Source organism: Rissa tridactyla, chromosome 6 (assembly GCF_028500815.1).
Source record: "Rissa tridactyla isolate bRisTri1 chromosome 6, bRisTri1.patW.cur.20221130, whole genome shotgun sequence".
In the NCBI taxonomy this organism is placed as follows: Eukaryota; Metazoa; Chordata; class Aves; order Charadriiformes; family Laridae; genus Rissa; species Rissa tridactyla.
The window spans coordinates 30,215,578-30,239,688 of record NC_071471.1 but is presented as its reverse complement, the minus strand read 5'-3'; the positions used below and the strand labels follow the sequence as shown (position 1 = coordinate 30,239,688).

Below are 24,111 nucleotides of genomic sequence, written 5' to 3'. Positions count from 1 at the left end.
GTGTGTACAGGGAAGGTATTTCCTACAATGGAAACAGCCAACTGATTCCAGTCTTTGTCTGGTGCAAAATAACAAGACTACCACCACTCAGACCAAGTAGCCTTTGGCTTCCCTAGAGCTCTACAGGCTTGCCTTTTTTCAAGTTTCATGACCTCTGTACCTCAAAAAACATAATTTTTATTTTGATTTAATTATTGTCATTGCTCATCACCTCCTCATTCACGGGCATCAAGCCGAGATAAAACCCACAGACACAAAGGCCTCAATTCAGTAGCCCACAGTAGCACCCAGTCCTACTTTGAAACATCCTGCCTAGTCGTCTACTGCAGCTCTGAAAGGGCACAAGCCTCCCCCCATGCCCCAAGTCATACCTGACAGCCTTGTGCAGGTGCTTCCGATGCTGTAGTTAATCTTAAGAGACATTAGATGCCTGTGTCTGAAGCAGTTACAGAAATAGTGCAAATAATCCACACGGTGGGCTAAGGATCAGCGTAAAATTTCCTTAAAATCTATTTGCTTATGCATGGGTTTAATAAAACAAACTCGTTCTTCTGTCAGTGTTTTGAAGATACTAGATTGTTAATCTTCTTTATCCTCCTAAAGATGCACTCTTGAGACTCTCAGCCATAAAAGATAAGGCTGTATAGAACTTCAGATAGGTGTTCAATCTCCCTTTTTCTCCAATGCAAGGTAAGTTACAATCAGCTCCTAATCACCTGGGAAGCTGGGTAGGTGTGAAAGATAACTGGAATAGTATTTCCAGATAATGGAAAACACAGATAAACACTTGTAGAATAGGCAACAATCATCTATATCAAGCAAAACAAACAAAAAAATAACAACCCACACTCCAAACTCCACAATATACTGTACTTTGAGAAAAAAATTAAAGTTGCAAAGACGAGCTTTATAAATAGTCTGGTGGATTTTTTTTTTAATATGGTAGGTTAATGCCGTATCAGGAGGTAACAGGAGGTTTTCTTCAAGAATGCTTTACAGAAGACTGCCTACACTCTGAGTAGGGCGTTACACAGGAGAGTCGGAACATCCTCCTGCTCTTTCATCCAGCTCTCTGCATGCATGACATATTTACCTCCTCGTCACAGATTGCTTTGGTGTCCCCAGGTTCCACCTCTCCCAATATTCTGTTTGACATGTTTTTGTCACACAGAGAACTCCAGTTTCTGGTTTGTGGGAAGTACCTCTTCCTGACAGCCTTGCTCCCTGATGTTATTCAACACACCAGGTAACTAAGCCTGAAAGTGTCCCTCCTCTGCCTCCTCGTACAGGAAAAGAGCTTTGACAAATGTGCCATCGTTCCACCACTAAAACAACACAATTGGTGCCCTGTTTACCATTGCTCACAGGCTGCTGCAGGTGTTGGCTGCGAAGTCCTTTAACATAATGGCTTCAAGTCCTCTGATTAGGTCTGTGATTAAACTCTCTTTCTTTTGATGTATTCTCTAGCCGAAGTGTATTTTCACACTGCAGTTTACTCATTCTATTGCTAGGTGCTGAGTGATGAGGGATCAGATAATGTGTGATAAATTGTCACTGTACAGCTATCTCAAGTTTGTAAAGGAACTTTTGAATTAGAGCTACAATATTATATATTAACTTTTACAAGCAGCTTTTAAAGATGGTCCAATTCAAATATAATGCAAACATAAAGATCAAACACTAAAGATAAATTAAGTTAGTATTTAACAGAACAGTCAAGAGAGTATTAAGTACCAGAAAATATGCACTGTGACTGTGGATGACGACACACCCCAGATGGCTAACATAATGAAGGTGGGTACGTACTCCAGAAGCCAGGGCATCCTGAGCTCTACACTAGTTAATCTAAAGCTGAGCAGACAAACCCAAAAGCCAATTCATTTCTGAACAACAATATACACGTAGACATTGTTTTATTCAGTTTATATGCTCCAATGTCACACATTACAGAACCTTAAATTTCTGAGTGTATGATGCCCTTAGAAATCCTAGAATTACCCTCCAACTGGCTAAATCACATCTCAGTGGCAGTGTTTAGGAGAAAGCAGTCATTACCACAAGTTCCGCTCAAAGCCAAGACAGAATTCAACAACTCTAAATTAAACACAGATAAAAGCAAAAAACCCATGAAAGGTAATAGTAACAGCAAGGGGAACCTTCACATGCTCTTGGAAACAATAAAAGCTGGGAGCAAACCCTGCAAACTAAGTCTGCATAATAGAGTCTTTTTGTTGTTACTTAAGTTGTGAAGGTATAAATATTGATATTAAGTGGATCAGCAACAAATTGTAGTATCAGTAAGCAGTCTGAATGCACATCATTAAATTGTCAATATACAGACATATTCTGAAATACATTCAGTCTGTAGCAGTTTTTAAAAGTTACGTAAAGGCAAGACTTCTGATAAAGTTTTCCAAAACTTTCTGTTGCCAGATCACAACATCAGATGTTATCACAGAACCCCATCAAAGAACAATAACTCACTGCATTTCCAAAATACAAAAGGGCTCCAGGCATTGAGGCAGTGAGTCAACAAATCTTTGCTTATTTAACAAAGCAACAACACTATGCATTTTGTGTAGCATTTTGCCACCATGCTGTTTGGGCACTATATTTTCTAAAATGAGGGACTAAGAAACTGGGCCTCCTTGCAGCAGAACAGAATTATAGTTCCCAGCAGCAATAAGGATTTAGAACGTGCCACTAGACACGCCTAAAATTGGTATAATGAGACTTTTTAATGTAATGGCAAAGATAATGAAAAACTGTAATCAAACATTTATCTGTTTCAAAAGTCTACTGTTATTTTTGAGACAAATAATTACAAGTGTCAGAAGTCCGTTGCAATAACATGATGGTTCAGTGGTAAAAATGCATTTCAAAATGATTTGACCTAGAACCTTGGCTGGGATTGTGAGCAGCAGCAACTTGTCTAGGGGGTATGACTGAATAGGTGAATTCACCTTCCTTTCATTCCCAAGAGCAGATTAAGCCATGAAAGTGTTCCACTCTAACATGCAGCTCAGCGCCACATCTTCCATGAAGGAGTTCCTTACCTCTGTGCTTTCCCAATGGAACATAGTATCCTTCCCAAAAGTATACTAGAGTTCAAGCGAAAATATCACCACCTTGGATTCTCACGATACACCTAAGACACTCAAAGCCTTGGAACACCAGTTAAAAGGTGTTAAGCAGCATATTAAGGAAAGGGAAGTTATAATGATTAATCCCCAGAAAGCCCATCTTGCACATCAAGCATTGATTTTGTGTGAGAGGAGTGGAAGCTTATTGAAAACTCACTTCAGGCCTGCAGGAGGTGAAACGATTACAATAGTCTAATCCTATTAGAAAAAAAACAGTTTACTGTACCCCCTAAAAACAAAAAAGGGAGAGCCGATTGTTCAATAAAACTTCCTTGTAGCTCTAAATGTAGAATTTCCACATAGCTCTAAGTTTAGGCAAAGTCACAAGGGTAATCAGTTCACGTGTTCACCACCTATTGTACCACAACACAGAAACTAGCCAGATAACGCAACCAGTGCAAAACTTCCCTGGACACTACCAGGCAAAGCCTGGATCCTGCGAGGTGCTGCGCCGTGGCAGCGGAGAGCACACCACACCTTTTACAACCGGGACACAGGTTTTCCTCCACTTTCAAATTATAAAAGGCTCAACGTACACTTGAAAACGCATTCAGTCACCCTGCAGTAGCAGGGCAAGGTTTAGGCTGTAGCATAGTTGCCACTGTTTGCTAGTGTTTGCGTTAGCATGCAACGAGCTCGTAAAACATGGATACAATTGACTTGGTAAGTTTTATGGGTCTTACCCTTTGTTGGTTCAGCACAAAAACTTACTTTTTGTCTAAAAATTTGGTTTTCAGTAAATATACGTTCTCCCATAATATTTATAATAAAAGAATGTTTTGCAGTCAATGTCACTCAGTGACTCAATGTCACTGACTTCTTCAGGGCTGATACGTAATACAAACGCATGTGCACATATACACCCACCTAAATATGTTCAAGCACTATTCCAAGGACACCTACCGTAGTTGTTTTAAATTTCTCATGCGAGACTTATCAATAAAAGAAAAGTGCTACGCGGTAGACTTCTTTGACATAAAACTCCCATGTAACTGCCTACACAGTGTATTTTCAATGCCCCCTGTGCATTTATGGCAACATAGCAATGGCCACACCACCAGTGAAGATGGGGCTTAACATTTCTCTCACATTTACGCATTCCTTTGCTGTTTAATTTAGACGATCAAATATGCTGTTTTGTCTGCACCTGGGATCCCATTATTCCATGCAGACAGCTTCCTAAGCAATGCTGAAATACTGGTATAAAATGCATTTATTAGCAGAGCTAGAAATACACAGCTAACCAATTTCGATTTACTATGACATAGTTTCTCATGCTGACTTTCTCAATTTTTTTTTTTCTCTTCTTATGGGACTTATTTCTTAATTTGTAATTATTGTGTTCCTTCATTACACACAGATAATTTATTAAAAATATTCAAAGTTTCTAAACAGAAAAAGAAGCCATACCCTGAACAGATCATGATACCTTAAGAAAAAGTAACAACTTGTTTATAAACTATTCTATCAAGACACTGGTTCATTTGGTTCCTTTACTTTTAACTGCTGAAACGGGTCTGCTTGAAAGCAAGATTTCTACTGCTACAGTAACTCCTCATCTCTACTTATTTCAAGCTATCACAGAGGTGGTGACTTGCCAAAATAAAGGAGCAGGACTTCAAATGAAGATAAGGTAATGGGAACAGATCCAATTTGCTTGTTCATGCACACTGGTAATTAAATAAAAGTAAAAAACCCAACCCAAATGAAAAACCCGAAGTTTGACTTATTGACACCTTCTGTCTAGAAGGTTAAGGATTTTTCTAAAAGGTGCCAGAAGGCCTTTAAACTTACTTCCTCATCCTCCTCTTCCTCTTCATCGTCAGACACAATACTATCATTTAATGGCTCTTCTAGAAAGAAGCAAAACAAAATGGTGTAAGAGTACACGTGCAACTTAACAGAACCTCTAGTTATTGCCACTCTTTTACAACAGTAAGATTTAGCTTGCTTCTCAAATAGACATCCTATTCTTTCCAGAACAACTATTGGAATTCTCTGCTCCTATAAAGCACCCTAGAAATCACTGAAATCAATTCATATTTGGGAAGATGGCAGAAACAGAAACACTGTAGAATAGTTCTTTTCTCACAAATCCCACTCTGATGGCCCAGTGTATTTACTGACAAGACTGGAATGAAAGAGTGTGCGCTTGGAAGTTTGTCCATTTTTCAACTGATTTTTAATAAAAGAGTCTTTTGAATAGAAGACTCTACTTCTCCCTACAAACATTTAAATATTAGAGCAGGCTGGATGGGGCTTTGAGCAACCTGGCCTAGTGGGAGGTGTCCCTGCACACTGCAGCGTGGTTGGAAATAGATGATCTTTAAGGTCCCTTCCAACCTAAACCATTCTATGATTCTATACTGCTTTTATACATAAAAAGATAGTGCTCGCGTAGAATGCTTATTGTAAATTTTGGACAAACTCATTTCCCTAGAAAAAAGCAGCCAGGCTTATACTGGAAATCTGTACACTCAACTTTTACTCACCAATGGGACAAAAACTTTTAAAAATACCATTCACAGGTAGAAAAGAAGCAATTCTATAACCTTGATGAACAAATATTGCACAGTGGCAATACAGTGCTTAAATATTTCATTTGTTCTTTTCCAAGCTAGGACCATAAGATATGCTGTCTTCTGCTCTTTCCAAAAGCCAAAGAAAGCAGTTAAACTTGTTCTATTTTTACTGTACAGAAAGATTAAACCACAATTCACCTCCTTTTCAGTATTTACTTTATCTTTCTTTAGCCTTCCTTTCAGCCACAGAAACAGAAAATACAACAAATATTCTACCTTCTTACACTTGTCTATATTAACACAGCATCTACAACTCCTGGGACCCGTCAACGTACTCTCCAAAAAGGATGGTCTCTGCCCCTTATTCAGGATAAGCCATTTCAGATAACAAAGCTACACTCCTCAGTAGAGCAAGCGATGAGCAGAGACAGACCTAGTCCCTAAATCTTGCGTTACAAATTGTATCACCTGTTTATTTTTGCAGTTGACAGCAGTCTCTCATTACTGTGAGGCCACTGGCATGAAAGAAAACAGTCAAGGTCATTCTATTTACAGTCCTAAGACTTTGGGATTGAGACCTACTCAGCCTTTTATTTCTTCTTTATAATTGTAACACAAAAGGAAATTTTAAAGTACATCTGAAATTCAAATCCTGACATTCACTATTCACCCTCCCTCAGACCATCACACTATACTTATTCTTTGAGAGTTTCAACACCAAGTAAAAACATGAGCTTTCATATGGCTTTTGTGAAAGATTTACAGCTCAGATAGCTGCATCTGTTCTTCTGACCTGAATTGAGCTGCTTGATAATAAATTCAATCTGCCGGATCATCTCTGCATTTCCTTCCTTGATAAAGCAGCGCAGGATTTCTTCCATTCCCTGGATGTAGTGGAAAACATTGCTAGATTAGTATTTCATGTGACCACAGTAACAGAGTTTTGTTAGCTAAAATGTCATTGTTTTGTCAGGAAAAACAGAGGCAGCGTGAAACAAACCACCGTGTCCAGCTCTGAGAACTCCATTTTGTTCATACACTTCCCAAAGACAAAAGAAATATGCTGTCTAGATTGCTTCTAGGTTTAAATGCAGAAGTCTCCATGACGAACAGCAAATTTTTACAATAGATCTGCTGCTTCTGCCTTCTGAACTCAGTACACAGTAGTCAACAGAAAAGGGAAAATTTGCATTCACAGAGAGCACAGTACAAGGTTCAGAGAAATAAGCAAATAGCAGGACCAACTTTGACCTTCTCTTAAACCCAGTTTCTCTCTTTGTGGCCCCTTATAGGCTTGATTTTGTGTTTTTAATCATTTAAGATGACTTCCAATCCTCTGTGCTCTGTGAGGTAAAACATCTGACAACAATTATGTGTGCATAACTCTCTAGGTTAATTCTTAAGATGCAAAAATACACTCCTTTGTACCTTAAGCACACAAAGATGCTTAAGATACAAAGGAACGGCTTCCTCAAATCCAGAAATTAAACCACATTCATTACCATTAGACAAACTTTCAGAGGAGATCAATTTGTAGTTCTGTTAAAACCCTCCTCCTGCTGCCTTCCCCAGCTAACCATGTCTATACCAGGCAGAAACAAAAGCAGCAAGAGGAACTCATCCTCTTCGTGGCTATTCACCTGCGCAGAATGAATTAAATAAGGGGAAGAAGGAGCAGGTCAAATGAAAGCATCTCCTGGGCCACATCCAGTCTACAAAATGCTAGATGGACAATGCTATTCTACAATACCACCTTTAATTTATAATTCAGACAGAATCCTTCACACTGCTGGGGCTCCATTTCTGGGAAAAGACCAGCAAATATGGCAAAAGTGTTTGAGACATAACATTCGTATCTGCCTGAATATCAAAGGTGGAGGACCTCTTGTGAATTCCCTTCTCAAAATGCCGTGGCTCCTACCTCACGACCTTGCTGCACACTGCTTAACTGGTACCTGTGTGCATGCCATCTTTGGCATACGCGTTGATCTTCGTGTTATGCAAAGCACCACTTCTTACCATTGCTCTGGCTTCTTCTCGGACAGAAGGGATGGCAAGAATGCTATACAGTGCTCCATTCACATATGGTTGTATCTAAGAGGAAGAAATAGTCATTCCACCAAGAAAACCTCTTACATTCAACCCAGCTAACTATAAGCAAAATTTAAGAGTGAAGATGCAGAACAACTATGTTCAGAGAGTTTAACCAGGCCAGCCTGCACTTGCAAAAATTCCCACTTAGGAAGCAGTGAACTTTCAGAATGCAAATATACTGGGATACGGTTGATTTAAATCAGTACTGCTGCATGCCAATTTCCTCCCCACTCCTTCTGAAAATGTATCTTGCAAATTGACCTAGCCCATAAAAAAAAGGGGGGGGGCGGGGCGGGGAAGAGAAAATCAGAAAAAGAAGGTTAGTTTCTGACAAATACTAGTGGCAGTACAAAAAATAGGACAAAGAACGGGGACAAGACTGTGTCAGCATGAACTCAGGTCAGGCTTCAAGCACTGTAGCCTTAAGCAGGATGATAAAAGCTGTAGCAGCCTAAAACCATCCTCTCACTCTGCTGCCTGTTACTGTCCCTCAGCAGAGGCAAAAAACCAGCTAGCATGAAAGCTCTGTATTATGGTTAGTGAAAGTCACCAGATCTGTCAAAATGAGTTTTATCAGCACTTATGTGACCCTTAGTATTGGCCAATTCCTTTTGAAGCGCTAAGATTCCCAGTCATCCTCTGTCTATACCCTTGGAAAACTGAAAAATGAGCTAGGCTAGGAGCAGGGGAAGCAAGGAAAGGTAAGGGACTGGGATTTACACAAGGATTCCACAGCTGCTCAGAAAGCTCTCCTGGCACCCGAGCGCGTTGCTTTCTACCTTTGACTTTGATAAGAAAGCTTCTATCAGCTGCGCTGGTGCAAACTAGGTCATAAGAATGCACCCTCTGAGAGAAACTTCAAGGTCATTCTAAGGCACGGAATTCAACAGTACGATAGCATTTCTAAATACTTCAGTCTAGGGACTGGAATGTTATTTTGTATTAGTATGTATTGTATTAACTCTCATCATTCACAAGAACAAAAGCTAGTGAAAGAGTCCAATAAAGATATGCCAAGTTTCATATTAACCAGAACACTGCTAGTAAAGAACCGATCTACAGCTTCTAATGAATTCATGAAACGCAGTCTAAACACTTCGTTGAAATCTATTCTCTACTTTAAGTTATAAATAAAAAACCTGATGATACAATCATTGTGTATAAACGTTAAGACACCAGAGTTTAATTTCATTTTTACTAGAAGTCCCCAGATACCTTGCACAATCATCAAGGAATCATTCCAGAATAGCCCGGTAAAAATTCTGCCTCCCTGTGATTTCAACTTCGTACAATATTTGCCCACATTTTCTCCTGCCTTGAATTTTACTCCATGGTTTTAAGAAGCAGCCTTCTGCAGAGATGGCTGAAGCAATGCTTTATATAGCAGACAGCAGGTATCACAGTGATGTGCTAAAAAGCATTAGGTAGAAATAACTAATAGTTTTTAGCATTTTCCTCTGAGGTAGTTTAATTTAGCATCTGGGATGCAAATGTCTGGAGACATAAAAGAAACGAACCGAACCACAAAAGAGTTAAGTAGCAGGTTAAATGAAGTGGTAGATAAAAAGGTATTAGGGCTTGAATGTCACAGATGTACTGCTTTCTTATGATATTCCTTAAAACTACTAGCAAATTTGCTTCTTTGCACCTGATGTTTTGCATAATGGGCTTGCACCACACATTGTTCTTCTCATGAACCAGTTAAACTTGAGATGATTTGGTGTGAGATGACATTTAAACAGCATCTGAAACTGCAATCAAGAAGGCACGTGGATTGCATGATAACTATGCATCTAAAAGACTTTCATTCTTAGCTGCCAACATTTGTTGAAGGAAGATATAATTATGTCTAGAAAGACCAGTGCCCAATGAAATAAAATTTACATAATTGTGAATTTCAGGAAAATTTCACACAATTAATTACACGAGGGTCTAACAAGGGAAACAAGACCAATTTATTTCTTCCATTTCTTCCTTTCTTGCTTTTTTTTAATCTTTAATTTTTCTTTCCACATTTTCCTTAGCCCAAAGTTTGCTGTATAAATACCTCATGATTCTCATGGCCAAGAAGACTAGAGAGAACTTTGAGCACGTGGTTTGCGATCCTTGCACACATTTTCTTCCCTGCAAAGTGAGAAAACATAAATATGCTTGAAAAAATATAACAGATCAGAGCAAGCTTCTTTCTTACTTCTTAAAATCAGTGCTAAATATAACTTACATGGAGCAATACTATTCCTTGTTCCTGCCAAACGTTGCTCAGCATAACTGAGCTGAAATCAGTGGAGTTACTCTGGATTTACACAGCTGTAATCTTGGACAAGATGCAACACAAAGGGATTTTAAAAAGTTTAACAGAGGCGTTATTTTCCTTACGGCAATCAGTCAATTTTTCACCCTTACCTTACTTTCCTTTCTAAAAGGAAACTTACTTTAAGCTTCTTTTAAGTCTCTTGGACATAGACAGGACCTTATTTTCTTGGGGGGAATCTCTGCATTGTAGAAGTGAAACATGCAAATGTTTCACTTCACAAGGTGAAGTTTAAGTCCTTGCCATTACTCATCAACTCGGTTCTGACTTTCTTTTATTCAAACAAATCTCTTACACCAGTATAAAGTGTCCTTTTAAGAATGGCAATCCTCACATGCAGATATGAAAAAAGAATCAAATCTTAGAGGATTCCAATGATTAACTGCTTAATTCTTTAGATTTTGGTGAAGCTGACCTCCACAGTTTGGGATTCTTGGGAAAGAGATCTGCTCAAAAGCATTGGTTATAACACTCAAATATCTCTGGTCACGTGAGTCCCTGCTACTAATTATAGTCACTTGAAAGAATCCAAGTATATCAGAAAAAAGGATTCACGATCTTCCCTTATCCATTTCTTGGAATAAGGTTGTAATTCAAAAGGTAAGACACCTGCACTCCGCAGACAGAGATTCATGAGCAAGGCAACAGAATACTCCAGTGTGTAATCAGACAGGCAATCTGTATCTCTTAGAACATCAACCAGCCAGAAAATGAGCCCATCTTTGATCATTGCCGACTGCAGTGCACGCCTAGGATTAAAAAACAAAAAGCCCACAAAAATGAGACCACAACATAAATAGCTTTCAAATATACTTATAGCTAATATAAGCACATTAAAACCCTGCATCATCTACCTGCTATACACTAACCTGCCAACAAAAAAAACCACCTGGAACTTCACATTTTGGCAGAATCAATTAAATTAAGGAATTAACAAAGCCTGAAGAAATTGAAGATGCAGATTCCCATAGGGTTAGAGGACTAAAATACTGTTAGGTGGGCTAGGGTTTTTTGTGTTCTGTTTTGTTTTTTTAAACCTCCAAACTGCTGAGGTAAGCTTCTTCATTGTTTTCTAAGGCTTCTAACTCCACTTAAAATTGCATTTTCAATTGTCTTAAAATGGTAAAAGAGCCGGCTACACACAACAGACCCATAAAATAAATTAATTACCTCATCTGCCACAGGTAGCCATAGCATTTTGTATTGTTGATTTGATAAATGAGATTTTTTGCTTAAATCTATTTGCTCTTTTCTCTAGAGATTCTTAAATCATGTATTTTTTTAACTCAACCTGTAGCTGCCTTCAAAGAGTATACTGAATAAAGTGCCAGGTGGTCAGCTGTGTTCTCCTGCAGCAGATATTGCTTGCTTTACAATACAAAAAAGTAGTATATACTGGTAGAAAGATCTTACAGAAGAACACCATTCTAAATCACATTATTTCTAATGGGCGGTAAGTCTAAATTACAAAGATCAAATCAGGTATTTTCCTGGTCTTAGTACTTGGGATTTGGATTACTCAGGAAAGCTCATACACTTTCTCAATCTCGGGATTTTGGCATGGCATGGACTGAGCAAAACAAGGGAGCATTTAATAAAAAATAATAATTAAAAAAAAGTCCCTCATGTCAAGCATCTGGAATTAACCTTCTATAAAATTAACTATTATTTTTTTGAAAATAAAAACTTTCACATTTTCAGTATCTTAGGCCCCAAAATTCAAACTAACATGTACTATCAACAACTGCTACAACAGAAAAATCATATTCTCTAAGATTCATTTAGGATTTCAAGGAGGAGAGTACAAAGATTTATTCTCTTTCATCTCAAATATGTATAAGATATCACGTTAGGAAGCAGTGCAGAATTTTACCCAAAGCACATTTACATGTGCTTCATCCAGACAAGTTCTAAATAAGGCAAATCCAAAAGCAGCCCTGATTCTTCAACAAGCTGAAAAAAACAAATAAAAAAAGACCCCAACACTTGCAGTCTTAATTTAGAAGAAACATGAATGAAAATAACAAAAGCTAAACACATACACATACCTCCTTACATCTAGTTAACTATTCAGGCCTGAACATGCCTCCTGAGTACTGTGAAAACAGAGTTCCTAAATCATATTTATTTGATAAATGAGAGCAACTTCATGCCCTTTACTGCTTTTGCACATTTCTTTTGTGGTGGGCATTTGAGTCAGACTGCTAACGCAAAAGTAAGAAACAAGGCAGCCCATGCATAGACGGCTCCAGGAAAGCGGATCAACAGGATGAGGATGAAATCCCTGAAAAATGTTTGCAGAAAGGATAATGAAAACCTTATGCTCCGGAATGTAATGCAACTTTTTTTTTCTACATAGGATCTTCAGAACTTTCTACATTAAGATTTTCACTTTGTTCAATTAAGGAATACATATAAAGCACACAAGGCTATTGCAGATGTACATCTGCTCGAGTCTTGACAGCTGATAGGAAGTCAGGTTAATTCAGTCAGCAAACCCGAGTTCTCCGCCATAATAAATGACACTGCTTTCATCAGTCATCAGAAGTTCTGATGATTGTTATGGGAAAATCAAGTGCTCTTCTTTCCTCCCTGAACAGAGCCTAACTAGCCTGCATTTCCTCTCCTGCTGTCACCACTGCTTGCTGTGCTTTCATCACCTGAGGCTGAATTTCTGTAGAGCCCCCAGAACATTCTCCCATGTAAGGGAATCCTTGTCTTCAGCTTTCAGTCTCTCCTCCAGCATTCGCAGCAACATTGGATTCCGAGAAAGGTAGACACGACCTGGTGAAAAAAGTGATGAAAGAAGAGATGCTGAGATATCAGTTTATGATAGAAAAGCTCCCTCTCCTTGGAAAAGTAAAAAAGTAAGCAGTTTTGACCTCAGTTTCTTCTTGATAAGCCACAATCTTGTGCCAAGACCCAAACAAACCTGCACAAATGAGTTGTCTAGCAGACCAGTTGCACTCAATCCAGCCACTTGAGGCATTAGAGGCCCCCAGTTGCCAAGTTAGTACCACACAGAATCCACTTATTCCTCTTTTAGTACATGCTTTCTGATCTATCAGTTTTGTACACTCTAGGAAAAGACAGAGATGTCCAAAGAGCTCAGTAAAGTTAGGTACCCTACTGTTATTGACTTTAAATAGAATTTCAGTTCCTAGCAATAGTTAGCTCCTTAAGTAGCACCAAACCAAGGACTAATTTGTGACAGGCAGAGATACAAAGCTGCATATATATGTAATGAAACAGCAGCGACGCACAAAGATTTATTCAGGTGAGGACCAGGGAGATGCAAGAGCAGCTGCACTAACTACTGTTGCACAGCCTGGTAGCAAGTCTGTCTACAGGACCTTTAATTAATAGTGATTTTTCTTCTTTATTTATTTTTTTAATCCTCATGAAGAGGCTGAAGATGATACTAAAGGCAGCACCTGGGTAAGTTCCCACGTAGACCACAAATCATCAAAAGAAGTTAGAAATGTTGAATATACAGTGTCAAAATAAAAACTTTCAAGATCCTGAAAAACTGTTTTGAATGCATGCAACAAAAGACCATGAATGCCTAGAAAAAGGGTGCAAATAAGTCTCTAAATTTCCACACGCAGCGGCATGCACTTGTAAAGTACCAAAAAGCCAGCATTATACGAAAATGCTGTCTCTCGCAGCAAATCTCTTACCTTCTGCCAGTGAAGCAAAAGCATTGATGAGCCTTGCCGTATACTGTCTGACTACCTCACTCTTAGAATATAATAATTTGAGGACACTTTTCTGAAAAAGAAAGGAAGCATTAATAAAAACTCACCGAAGCAGGAAAAAAAACGTCTTCTGTAATGTTTTAAAAGCTTCATACAATTTTCACAGCAAAAAAACTTTAAATGCATGTCGATATCTTAAGTAATGTAAATATGATTTAAAATTTCCCAGGTTTTGTGTTTTTTTTTATTGGCAGGGAGCTGAGGGAGAGATGGAAAATGAACAAATAAGCAGATTAGAGCTCCTCAGCTCAGTCTATTAAAAATTCATTAAGCTCCATGGTGTACGGTGAGAATTATAATGAACCAACACAGTTACCAGTTAAAGCTGATATCTAAAATTACTATTTAGTCAGTGATAAAAAAAAATATCTGTCATTTTTGTTGATGAACTTAAATGCAGTAATGTTACCTGAATAGGAGTGCTATTGTTTGACAACTAAGAGTGTGGGAAAGCAGCTCAGTAACTTACCAAGAGCACCACATTGCAACCTATTTTTAATCTGTTTTACTTCAGGCATTACTTACACATAACTTTCCTCTTACAGAAATTTATTGAGTGAAAAACAGATCATTGATTTAATAATCCTTTAACATTTCTAGTGAAGTTACTGTTGCACTGACAATGGGAGCCACAAGGTAACAAGTAGGCTCCCTGCTCCAAACAACTGGGGACCTCAACTATGCACAAAATTCACTATTACAAATGAAAAAAGTTGCATTTTTGTTAGCAATAGTATTGGATTATCAGTGACTGAAGCAACCTTTCAAAATCAACATACCAGCAATTCCCCTTTCTAAAGAAAGGTAACAACCCATTCCAAATTCACAGAAATACTGTTGAACATGTTATTACAAGTGCATAATCAGGTGTTCTGTAGAGGTACTGAGACTGAAGTCCTAATTTAGTTCTTATCCTTGATCAGTGGAATGGTTTGAAAATATTATCTAACAATACATAATCACTCAAAAAGAGACATAGCATCTGATAAGCAAGAGCTAACTCCTAAGTAAGGGGTTCAGTAGGCTTCTGCTCAACTCACGGACATCAAGCACCAGGAGAGGTGACAAACTTCCACTTGTCTACAAGAACTGCAGCTACACTGAGAGCTCTTGTAATGCAAACCTTTGTCCATCACATTTAAAGACTGGGATGCAGAAGTTAAATGTATCACACGATTTTGGCACTATTACTTTTTTTTCCCCCTTCCAGAGAGTGATACGTTGTTCTGATCAGCACTTTATAGAAACAGATAAGCAATATCACATACAAGTTGGAGGAAAACCCTTTCCAGCTGACCTGACAGTTGCTGTGGCAGTCTAGGAGGTCATTACTGATGTAGGCTTGCAGGACAGTGTCTCTCTGTTCTCCAGGATATGATGTTGTCAAGCGCTAAAATAAATAACAACAAAAACAAACCAGTCAAATAACTAAACGGTGACGTGAACTGATGACTGCTGAAGATTTTAAAGGTGCTGATACTCAATAGTTGAGAAACCTCTTCTCAAAGGGAGAAGGAATTCAACCTCAGTGATCTAAGGGAAAGAGATGAAATGAACTGACCTGACCTCAGCTCAGTGATCCACTACAAAACTGTTAATTGGGAGCTCTCATCACTGTCCATACAGGAAGCATTACTTCCCATGAAGTTAAAAAGCTCCTCTAATAGCTACAGATGTGGTGCTTTTCTAAAACATCTGAGACAGAGTACTGGGCTAGAAGAATGACTAGTCAGACCCAAAGGATGTTTTTTTTAATGTGAAAATGGACATTGAAGCTTGATCAGAATTCCACTATTATCATTTGTCACGTCTGTCATTTTGAACCCACCAGCTTCCTTTTCAGCAGGAAAATGTAACTTCCTGTTGTCACCTTTTATTTTTCTGAAACATCATTACATGATCCGAGCCAAACAAAATGTAAGCTCTTGTAGAATACCCTGATTATAAAGGAAAACTGGTGATTAGAGTCAGGTATTTCTTTGATACAGCAATATTTATATAAATCTAAACCAGGGTAATACATGGAAAGAGGAACTGCCTAAACCAACAAAAATTTCCTTGAAAACATGTCAGAAATTACTTTCACTGAAGATCCCAGGAATTCCTATCTGGCTTTCCTCTGACGGGGAGAGTACTGCTACAATACATACCTACCGCCTGGGCTTTCTTCATCATCTCAAGAGCTTCAGCAAGCTTCACTGACAAAGAGAAAAGTTGCCTACAATGCCTAACTGATCACCAGAACAATCATCTTGCTCATAAGATAGATTTTAGTTCTGGACTCCTCCAGAATGGACCTATTTCTTTATTTCTGTGGAGGTCGTCTCCCTTACCCAGCGCAGAGCCTGCAGTAAGAAGGCCTTGAGACGATCATTCCCTGTAATCAAATCTTTCTTCAATTTCTCATAATCCAAAGAGGGCAACAATGGCACATCCTGCACCTTCCTATAATGCAAATGGAAAAGACATTTATCAAAACTTTCTCTCCTTATTCAGTGCAGCTGATGTTACTGAGGTGAGAAGAGCCAAAACAGGAAGTCTGCTTCAGGAAAAAAGCTTCCACTTTTTTACACCTTTGTTACTTTTATTACCATTACCATGCTAGAACAACAGACTTTTTAAACTTGGACTTATTTTTTCACCATGCATGCAGTTCATTTACTTGCAGACACTAAACACTGACAACTACCTAATTGATAATCCAAGCTTTTCAGTGGCACAAAACAGTACAGTGACGTCCTTTTTTGCCCTATGTGGGCCACAAGAGCGTGAAGGCAGCAGTTTGTGGCTCTTAGCACACAGTTATGAACAGACACAGTCACAAACTGCAGCTCCAACTTTACCTCTAAGCCCTCATGCACACAGAAACGTCTTCTCCAAGGCAAAGGTGGTAGGCTGAATGGATTTTTATGGGCTGGACTACACTGGTGTAACATAAGACTTAATACAGGACCACTTTCCATGCACCAGTACTATCTTGCTATTTTGAATTTTAACACTACAATAGAAGTTTCACCTAACAAAACTGCTTCCGATCAATGCTTTAATGTTAATATTTAAATATATTCCACTAAGCAATTTTTGCTTCTACCTTCCTATCCTACCACTTTTCAAAAGAAATTTCAAGTTATATGTATAATTATCCCTTTAATTATCCTGTAAGCAACATAAGGATCAAAACAGTGTCCCAAAAATTTAATAAAACGTTCACCTCAGATATACCCTCTCTATTTGATCTTATAAACCAAAATTTATTACGTCAGTCACAAAAAAATTAAACTTGAAGCACCCAAAAATCCACGTTACTGATTCCCCCCTTTCCTGGATTTGTGAGGAGCAAACAAATTACAACAACAGGACTGCATTGTGCGGAAACAGCAAAGAAAATACAGCAACCAACTCTCAGGTGTGGAGTGGCAGATTTACAGGATTAGCAACATCCTGCTGAAATTAGGATGTTACTGAACCTGCCCAACAGAAGAATACGGATCACACAATATTTGCATACAATGTTCACTGAGCTCAGAGGAAGCACACAAAGGATGCGTGATTCCCATTTGCAGACAACTGGCAAGGCACTTCAGCTTACTAACCCCTCTTCCTCCTCTCTACCGAAATAAATGAAGCTCAGCAAGAAATACTTACACAGGGGCTAAAGATGCTCTTAACATTGTGGAAGCCTGGATCAGAAAGAGAAAGAAAAACAGAAATCACAACAGATTAGCCCAAATTTCACACCAACAATGTTACTAATGAGGTCCACAGCGAATTCTTTCACTGAGGTTCTGCAGTTCTTTTTCTATAAAACCTATGTTGCAAATTGGAAACACAGCTAAAAAGAGAAGACATCAATGTTTATCTTTCTTTTCCCTTAAAGTGTTTCACAGGTAAAAATCTCTTTTGTTATGATCTGGCTAGGTTATCTTCACCGTCATACTCAAAAAAATTACCTATACGTGAAGAATTTTAAAAAATAAATAAAAGGAAAAAACATGAGTAGAAACTACCATACAAAACACACCGCGGAAGATGCAGACCTTGTTAAACGTATTTGTTGACTTAAAAAATTTTAATACCTTAAAGGTGCAGTAATATTCTGCTGGGGACATACCACACATTACAGCATCCAAACGTGCTACAATTCTCCGTTTTGACACTAACATTATCTGAGTGTCTGTAGTTATTAATATATATGCCTATATATAACTATCGATATGTAAAGAAAGGACTATTTATTCTAGCATGGATAAAACCAATATGGAACAGCATGGCATTCTCAGAGGTTCTGCCTAGGATAAGTTCAATTTAAGCCTGGATATTTCCTCTCTGATGCAGTGTGTCACAGAGCATATGCAGCCACCACTGTTGCACAAGTCAAAGCTTAAAAATATCAACATCACATAAAAGTTGTCTGCTTCAGTAAATATTTTTTGCTAGAGTGAATTGTATGTGAGCCAAGAAGCAGCAATTCTGGCATAAGAGTGCTTCATATCATGCATTCTGATGTCAACTATGTGCCATATTCGCAGAATATTCAGTGTCATCTCTTTGTGTTGATCTCCCTACTCACTTTCTAAAAAATCTCTCATTACCACTTATGCCTTTAAAACTGGTCTTTTCTTCTAACCTAGCCTCTTTCAATGGGAGCTATACAATCAATGTCTATTGTCAGATTTAAAACTGAGGGATTTAGGAGACAAAAAGCATGAAATACCATAGAGAATATTGAATTACATCATCTGACATATTCTCGAACGCGACCTCATGGGTATCGTTCGTAATACAAGGAACTACTCTCTGTGAAATAAACTTTTGTTTATGTGTGAATATAATGTGAAATAAACTTTTACGCACATTGGAATGCATTTTATACTACGTTTAAGTCAATGAATGACTTGTACATGATAAACAATTAACAGGTCATACACTTCAAAATTAACCTGTCTTGACAGCAGTTCTCAAATCATAGTTCATTTTACACAATAGGAAAGTCTTTCGAAGTATTATATCTACCTAAACCGTTTCCCCCTCATTTATTTGCATTCGTTTTCCTTAGCATTTTTGATAAATATAAAAAGTTATCTTTTGTTTAAACAAAACTCTTTTCCCAATCAAAACCTATCATCTCACAATCGAGTGTGCAACGAAATCACAAATCATTTTTGTTGACTTCCTCCGCACCCTCCTCCATTAAAGGAAACGGGGAAGAAAGTGACTGTAGTATGTTAAAGTGACAGAAATAACAGAGCCCCTGAAGATGAGAACATAAGGCAAAGAACATAAGTGAGAAAAGAAATAGAGCAGGTCACTAATAAATAGATGTACTTATGCACAGATGCAGAAGCTCTCTGCTTTCAGCAAAGTCCTTTTTACCCACCACTTCTTTGTTGCTTTAGAAAGAAAAACATTTGCTCCAGACAAAATCCAGCTAAAGGATGTATAATTGGTAAAGATACATGCATCACCCTTCCACACAAATGAAAACTTTTTGGCAAGTGTAAGATTTTACAAGCTTTTATAAATTTCAAACTACAGAAACTTCAATTGGAAAAACATTCAGATTTTTAAAAATCAATCAGATCAAGCAGGACAAAGTCCTACTAATTACCAAACTACTTTTTAAGCCAGCAGATGGAGCACAGCAAAGCATTTAGTAGGGTTTGGCTCTGTTGCCTACCTACACCAAAAAGGCACCCCACAGTGAGACAGACCCTATACCGGAGCTCTGGGGGCCGGAGCAGTGGGATGGAGAGCCTTCTTGTCTAGCACTCACTTTTCTGATCAGAACCAAGTTTATCAGTCTAGAATGTGCCAGGAGGAAGGAAGCTCTCTCAGGCTTTTGGTGTTTCTGGGAAAGAATGAGGGATACAGTTCATATTACATCAGGTTCAATAAGAAATGGGGAAAAGTTTTCAGGGAGAGTTTGTCCTTCACTTCTGAATCAGACTGACTGAGAAGCAGGAGGAATGAAACCATGTTACAGGCAGAAATTTACTTTCTTCATCTTCATCCATGTTATTGCAATTAGTCATAAGTAAACTAATCTGTATCCGTCCAGTGCGGCACACTGGGTAAGACATTGGCTTGAGTCTCAGGAGATGTGCCTCTAGTCCTGATTTGGCGACTGATTGCAGACAGAATTTAAACGTGTCATTCCACGTCTCTGGGCCTCAATTTTTCTCATTTGGAAAGCAGATGCAGGCATAAATCTCTTGAATAAGATGGTTTTTTAGATCTACCAATGAATGGCAGTGCACAAGAGCTAAAAATTATTTTACAATTAAACAATCGGAAGCTCATGGCACAGACACCACAAACAGAAAACCAACAGATTTAGTGTTTGCTTATTACAGAATAATGCTGCGAAATAAGTTAACAACAGCTGATACAGTACAGTAACAACTCTGGTACAAGTATTTTCCTGTTTTGGAATTTATTTAGACCTCTACTTTAAGTAATTTTATGAGAACAAGGATTGCAGTAAAATTTTGCTAAAGAATTATATTTCTTCACTGGGCATTTTTTGGCAGTTAGGCAACCCAGCAGCTCTCTTGTGGCTCGCAGGGCTGATTTCAGGCTCCAGGCTACTTTGGGGCAGAGAGCTGAGACACCTGCAAAGCACAGAGCCACGCAGCGAGCCAAGGGACAGCATCGCACGCTCTCTGTCTCCTGCTGAATGGGTCTGAAGAGAGATTTTCAATCAGTTCAATTTTCAAACAAGTGATCCAAATACAGTACCACTGAGTTCTGATCATTCAGTTTAACATCCAGGCTACCTCTTGCCATAGGGTCTCAACTTTTCATCTTTTTATCCTCATTTTTAAAGAGGAAAGACATGTGTCACCCCAAATCCCCAGAACCCCGCTACCCTACCAGCCTTTCCCTTCCTTATACCTTGGCCTCTCCAGTTCTCGCTCCCAGACCACTGCCAGGCTGGCTGGCACCACCTCTGCACCCATCCTTTCCTTGGCTCTTGTCCCAGGACAGAGCTTGAGGTGATGTCCCCTGCAAGCCATAACAGTTTGTACCAGCCCCACACCTCATTTTTAATGCCGGCAGATTTGACCAGCTGGAAGCAGCAGCCTCGGCAATAGGAAGCACTGGGTTCATGGCTTCCTTCACAGTAACATTTCTAATTAAAAGAGTGAAATACAGACCCGTCCTAACATTTCATTTTAACTTGGTTTAATACTCTTATTCCTTAAGCAGAGTGTTCTTCTCCGCCTCACAAACCACCTTGCCCCATACAAGCGGGAAAGGGTAAATGCGCATTACAAATTCCCTAGCAGGCAGCCCACCAAAGCAAATACACTTCAGCTGCAGCACCTCCTTTCACATTTCACTAGGTAGTACTTGTTTGTTTCCATTGTTTCTTGTCTTTGGTAGGGATGTGAGATGTCCCAGTCTCAGGATATTTACCCAGATATTTACCCAGGATATTAACGCAGTATCTGTGTTAAGCTCTAGTTCTTGACTTGCGCATTAGCTTTCACAAAAGGAAAACCACACCTCAAATACAGCTGGGTCCTACAAATCAGCTCTTGGGCTTCCTTCCATCAACACGCTTACTTCATTTAAGACGGATAATCTAGCCAGTGGAAAAAGGTCATCGTTTTCACGATGTGGAAAAAGGTCATCTCTGTACACAGCAGATCCAAAGCCAAGCTTCCACATGCATGACTTGCGGCAGGAGTGCCAGCTAAACCAGCCTTCACTCCTCTCAACACATCGCTACCACGGAAAGCAAAAGCAAGAGATCCTTGGAAACAAAAACCTGCCCTACCACCAAATTAATAACAAACCTCTTTTTAAGTTCTTTGCAAAACTTTAGCCATATGCTTTTAAACAGTCTTCTATGTTGCAGATACACGTAAAAAACGTGAAGCCTCTTAAAATTATTTTTAGGAACAAAGGGATACATTTAACTGAGGAAAAGGTTAATATTGAAGTCTGGAAGAGGGCAGAACAGAACCCACTTCGGCTTTTTGGTTTTTTTGATCCTCACAGATCTGTTCTTCCCTTTCCTGGTGTTAAGACTCAAATCTAAATGCTGAACTCTGATATCTTTGTCATTTCTGTGGAATAGTGGAAAAACTCCAACTGTACTGTGCTTTTGAGACACAGAGAGAGAGTATTTGGATGCAGGCAAGTTAGGACTTATCTATAACAGCTGCTTTTAAATAATCAGACATGAGAAACTAAAACCACCGGCACTGTGAATTCATAGCTCTCAAAGCACTCTGTTTTAAGTAAATTCTTTATATTCTTATACAGTTAGAAGAAACATTATAATCTCCATCTCCAGGTGATGAATCCAAGGCCACAGACTGAAAGGCAAACAGAGTCAAAGGCACAGCTCACAGGTGACTTCCTCATTACACATCCAACATGTCAACCATCAAACGATGCCTCAATCAGCCAAATTTACATTGCTTCTCCGTACTTCCAGTTTTCTTAGATTAAAAAGCATTTCTTTCCTCAGTATTTTCTACCAAGCTCTTTCCCCAGTCTTACCTTTCCTGGAACAGTTTAATATTAATTCAAGCTTTTGAGTAACAGTATTCCTGAAATTGCCAGTGAATGAAAGAACATGAAGAACATGGGGCATACATGACTCATCTGCGATACAGGACGCCCAACATTCACAGATTCAGTCTTGAACAAAATACTTTTCATTCAAAACCTATCTTGAGACAGAACCATTTGTCATGATTGAAACACATGCAGAAACTAGGTGTCTTAAGGAAAGGAAAAGAAACAAGCATAAGAAAAGAACAGCCCAAGCACAGCTCATTCTGGTAGGATCGTGGGGTATGACTTATGTTTGTGTTGGTTCTTGCCAAAGCCAAACCAGGTGCCGTATTAAGTCAAGTAATTCTGTCACAATGCAGATTAGCCACAGATGGCAGCCCTTCATTTTTGAAAGAAGCAAGGCATGAATATGAACAGCATGGAATAAAACAAAGTTCAAAGAGGAAAAAAAAAATATATCAATATTTATAAAAGAAAACACATGCATTTCATGCACAAGCCAAAACCACAATTGATTTTATCAAATACTGTAGCCCTGTATTTGAATGAACTCCTCTTTGCTATTTGATGTATATATTCATAATATGCTGAAGGCTAAAGCTGAAAGCCAGATTCTTGTCCTCAGTTACTACTCTGAAAATGTGCTATAAGAATTCAGTGTAAATTTGATGCAGGTTCAGAATTAATAATCAAAGATATGTGATGAATATGCAAAGAGTAAAACCAAAGTTTGAGCAAATTTGTACATACCATTAGAACTCACAAATTTATGTTGAGCTCATTTGTTATATGCTAATGGTGACAAGACTTCTACATGCAGCCTACGATGGGTTCGACTCCGAGCTTATGTAACCTGGCAGGTCTACTGGGGCTACGCAAATTTATTTCATAAGAAGATCTGCAAATGTTTTTAATTAATTTTTTTTTCTTAGTTATACTAGAGATACACCGTTATGAAAACTTTCCACTTGGCATATAAAACAGGTTCTCTAAGACATCTGAAGTGCACATAAAAATGTCATACTGTACTACTATGTGATAATGTAATGACAAGACAAAATGTGAGAAAAAGAATAAAATACTATATATAAACAGTAAGGGGAGGCTGAAATCTACCTATGTATTCAAGAAATATCTCACAATTGGAGTCAGACAGCTGTAAAAAAATTATAAACAACTCTGAATTGTAAGTTATCGCATTCTACATTGTGTAAAGTTACATATAACTAAGGCTACACCTGCATAAGGGCAAAACTTTTCTTCAGCAAAGATCATTGCATTCATAATTTCTCATCTGTAATCAACTTTTCTCCATCTCAAACGAGACTACTATGAGAGGGAACAGAATGCTAAATGTCAAGCAAAAGGTGGCTGTTATGACCATTCACATCAACAAGAACAGGTTTCTTGCTACAGGTGATCTTTCAACACAGATGAATGTATTCTCTACATCAAGATAAAAAGAAGCACATAAGGAATAGTCCATTGCATTCAGTAATTCTATGACTATTTCTCAAAACAAAATGTTGTTTTCAGTGGGAAGCTGAGTGCCCCACAGGGGTCACTGTAATTCCAGGTGAGGAACACATTTGAAAAAAGCACAGGTTTTCTTGAAAGATGAAATCTTGCTTCACCCAAAGAAAGCAGAAAAATATAAATACGGATTATTTTAAAGCAGAATAATGACTGACATTTTTCAGAATTGGTGTCAATCACTTTTATGAATTGATTACATACTGAGTTACTTAGAA

The 24,111-nt window shown here is 38.4% G+C and overlaps 1 protein-coding gene across 3 annotated transcripts in view; it reads right to left on the bottom strand.

Annotated features, from left to right (window-relative positions):
* The window catches only part of ARMC9 (armadillo repeat containing 9), a 71,210-nt gene that overhangs the window by 22,369 nt on the left and 24,730 nt on the right, over window positions 1-24,111 (bottom strand). For all 3 annotated transcript variants that reach the window (XM_054206894.1, XM_054206892.1, XM_054206893.1), the window contains exons 11-20: window positions 17,474-17,508; window positions 16,162-16,273; window positions 15,126-15,218; window positions 13,751-13,841; window positions 12,731-12,854; window positions 10,680-10,819; window positions 9,807-9,883; window positions 7,685-7,759; window positions 6,459-6,549; window positions 4,938-4,996 (exon numbers count right to left, since the gene is read on the bottom strand). In XM_054206894.1, the coding sequence (XP_054062869.1) occupies window positions 4,938-4,996; window positions 6,459-6,549; window positions 7,685-7,759; window positions 9,807-9,883; window positions 10,680-10,819; window positions 12,731-12,854; window positions 13,751-13,841; window positions 15,126-15,218; window positions 16,162-16,273; window positions 17,474-17,508 (897 nt within the window). The remainder of the gene's footprint in view (window positions 1-4,937; window positions 4,997-6,458; window positions 6,550-7,684; window positions 7,760-9,806; window positions 9,884-10,679; window positions 10,820-12,730; window positions 12,855-13,750; window positions 13,842-15,125; window positions 15,219-16,161; window positions 16,274-17,473; window positions 17,509-24,111) is intronic.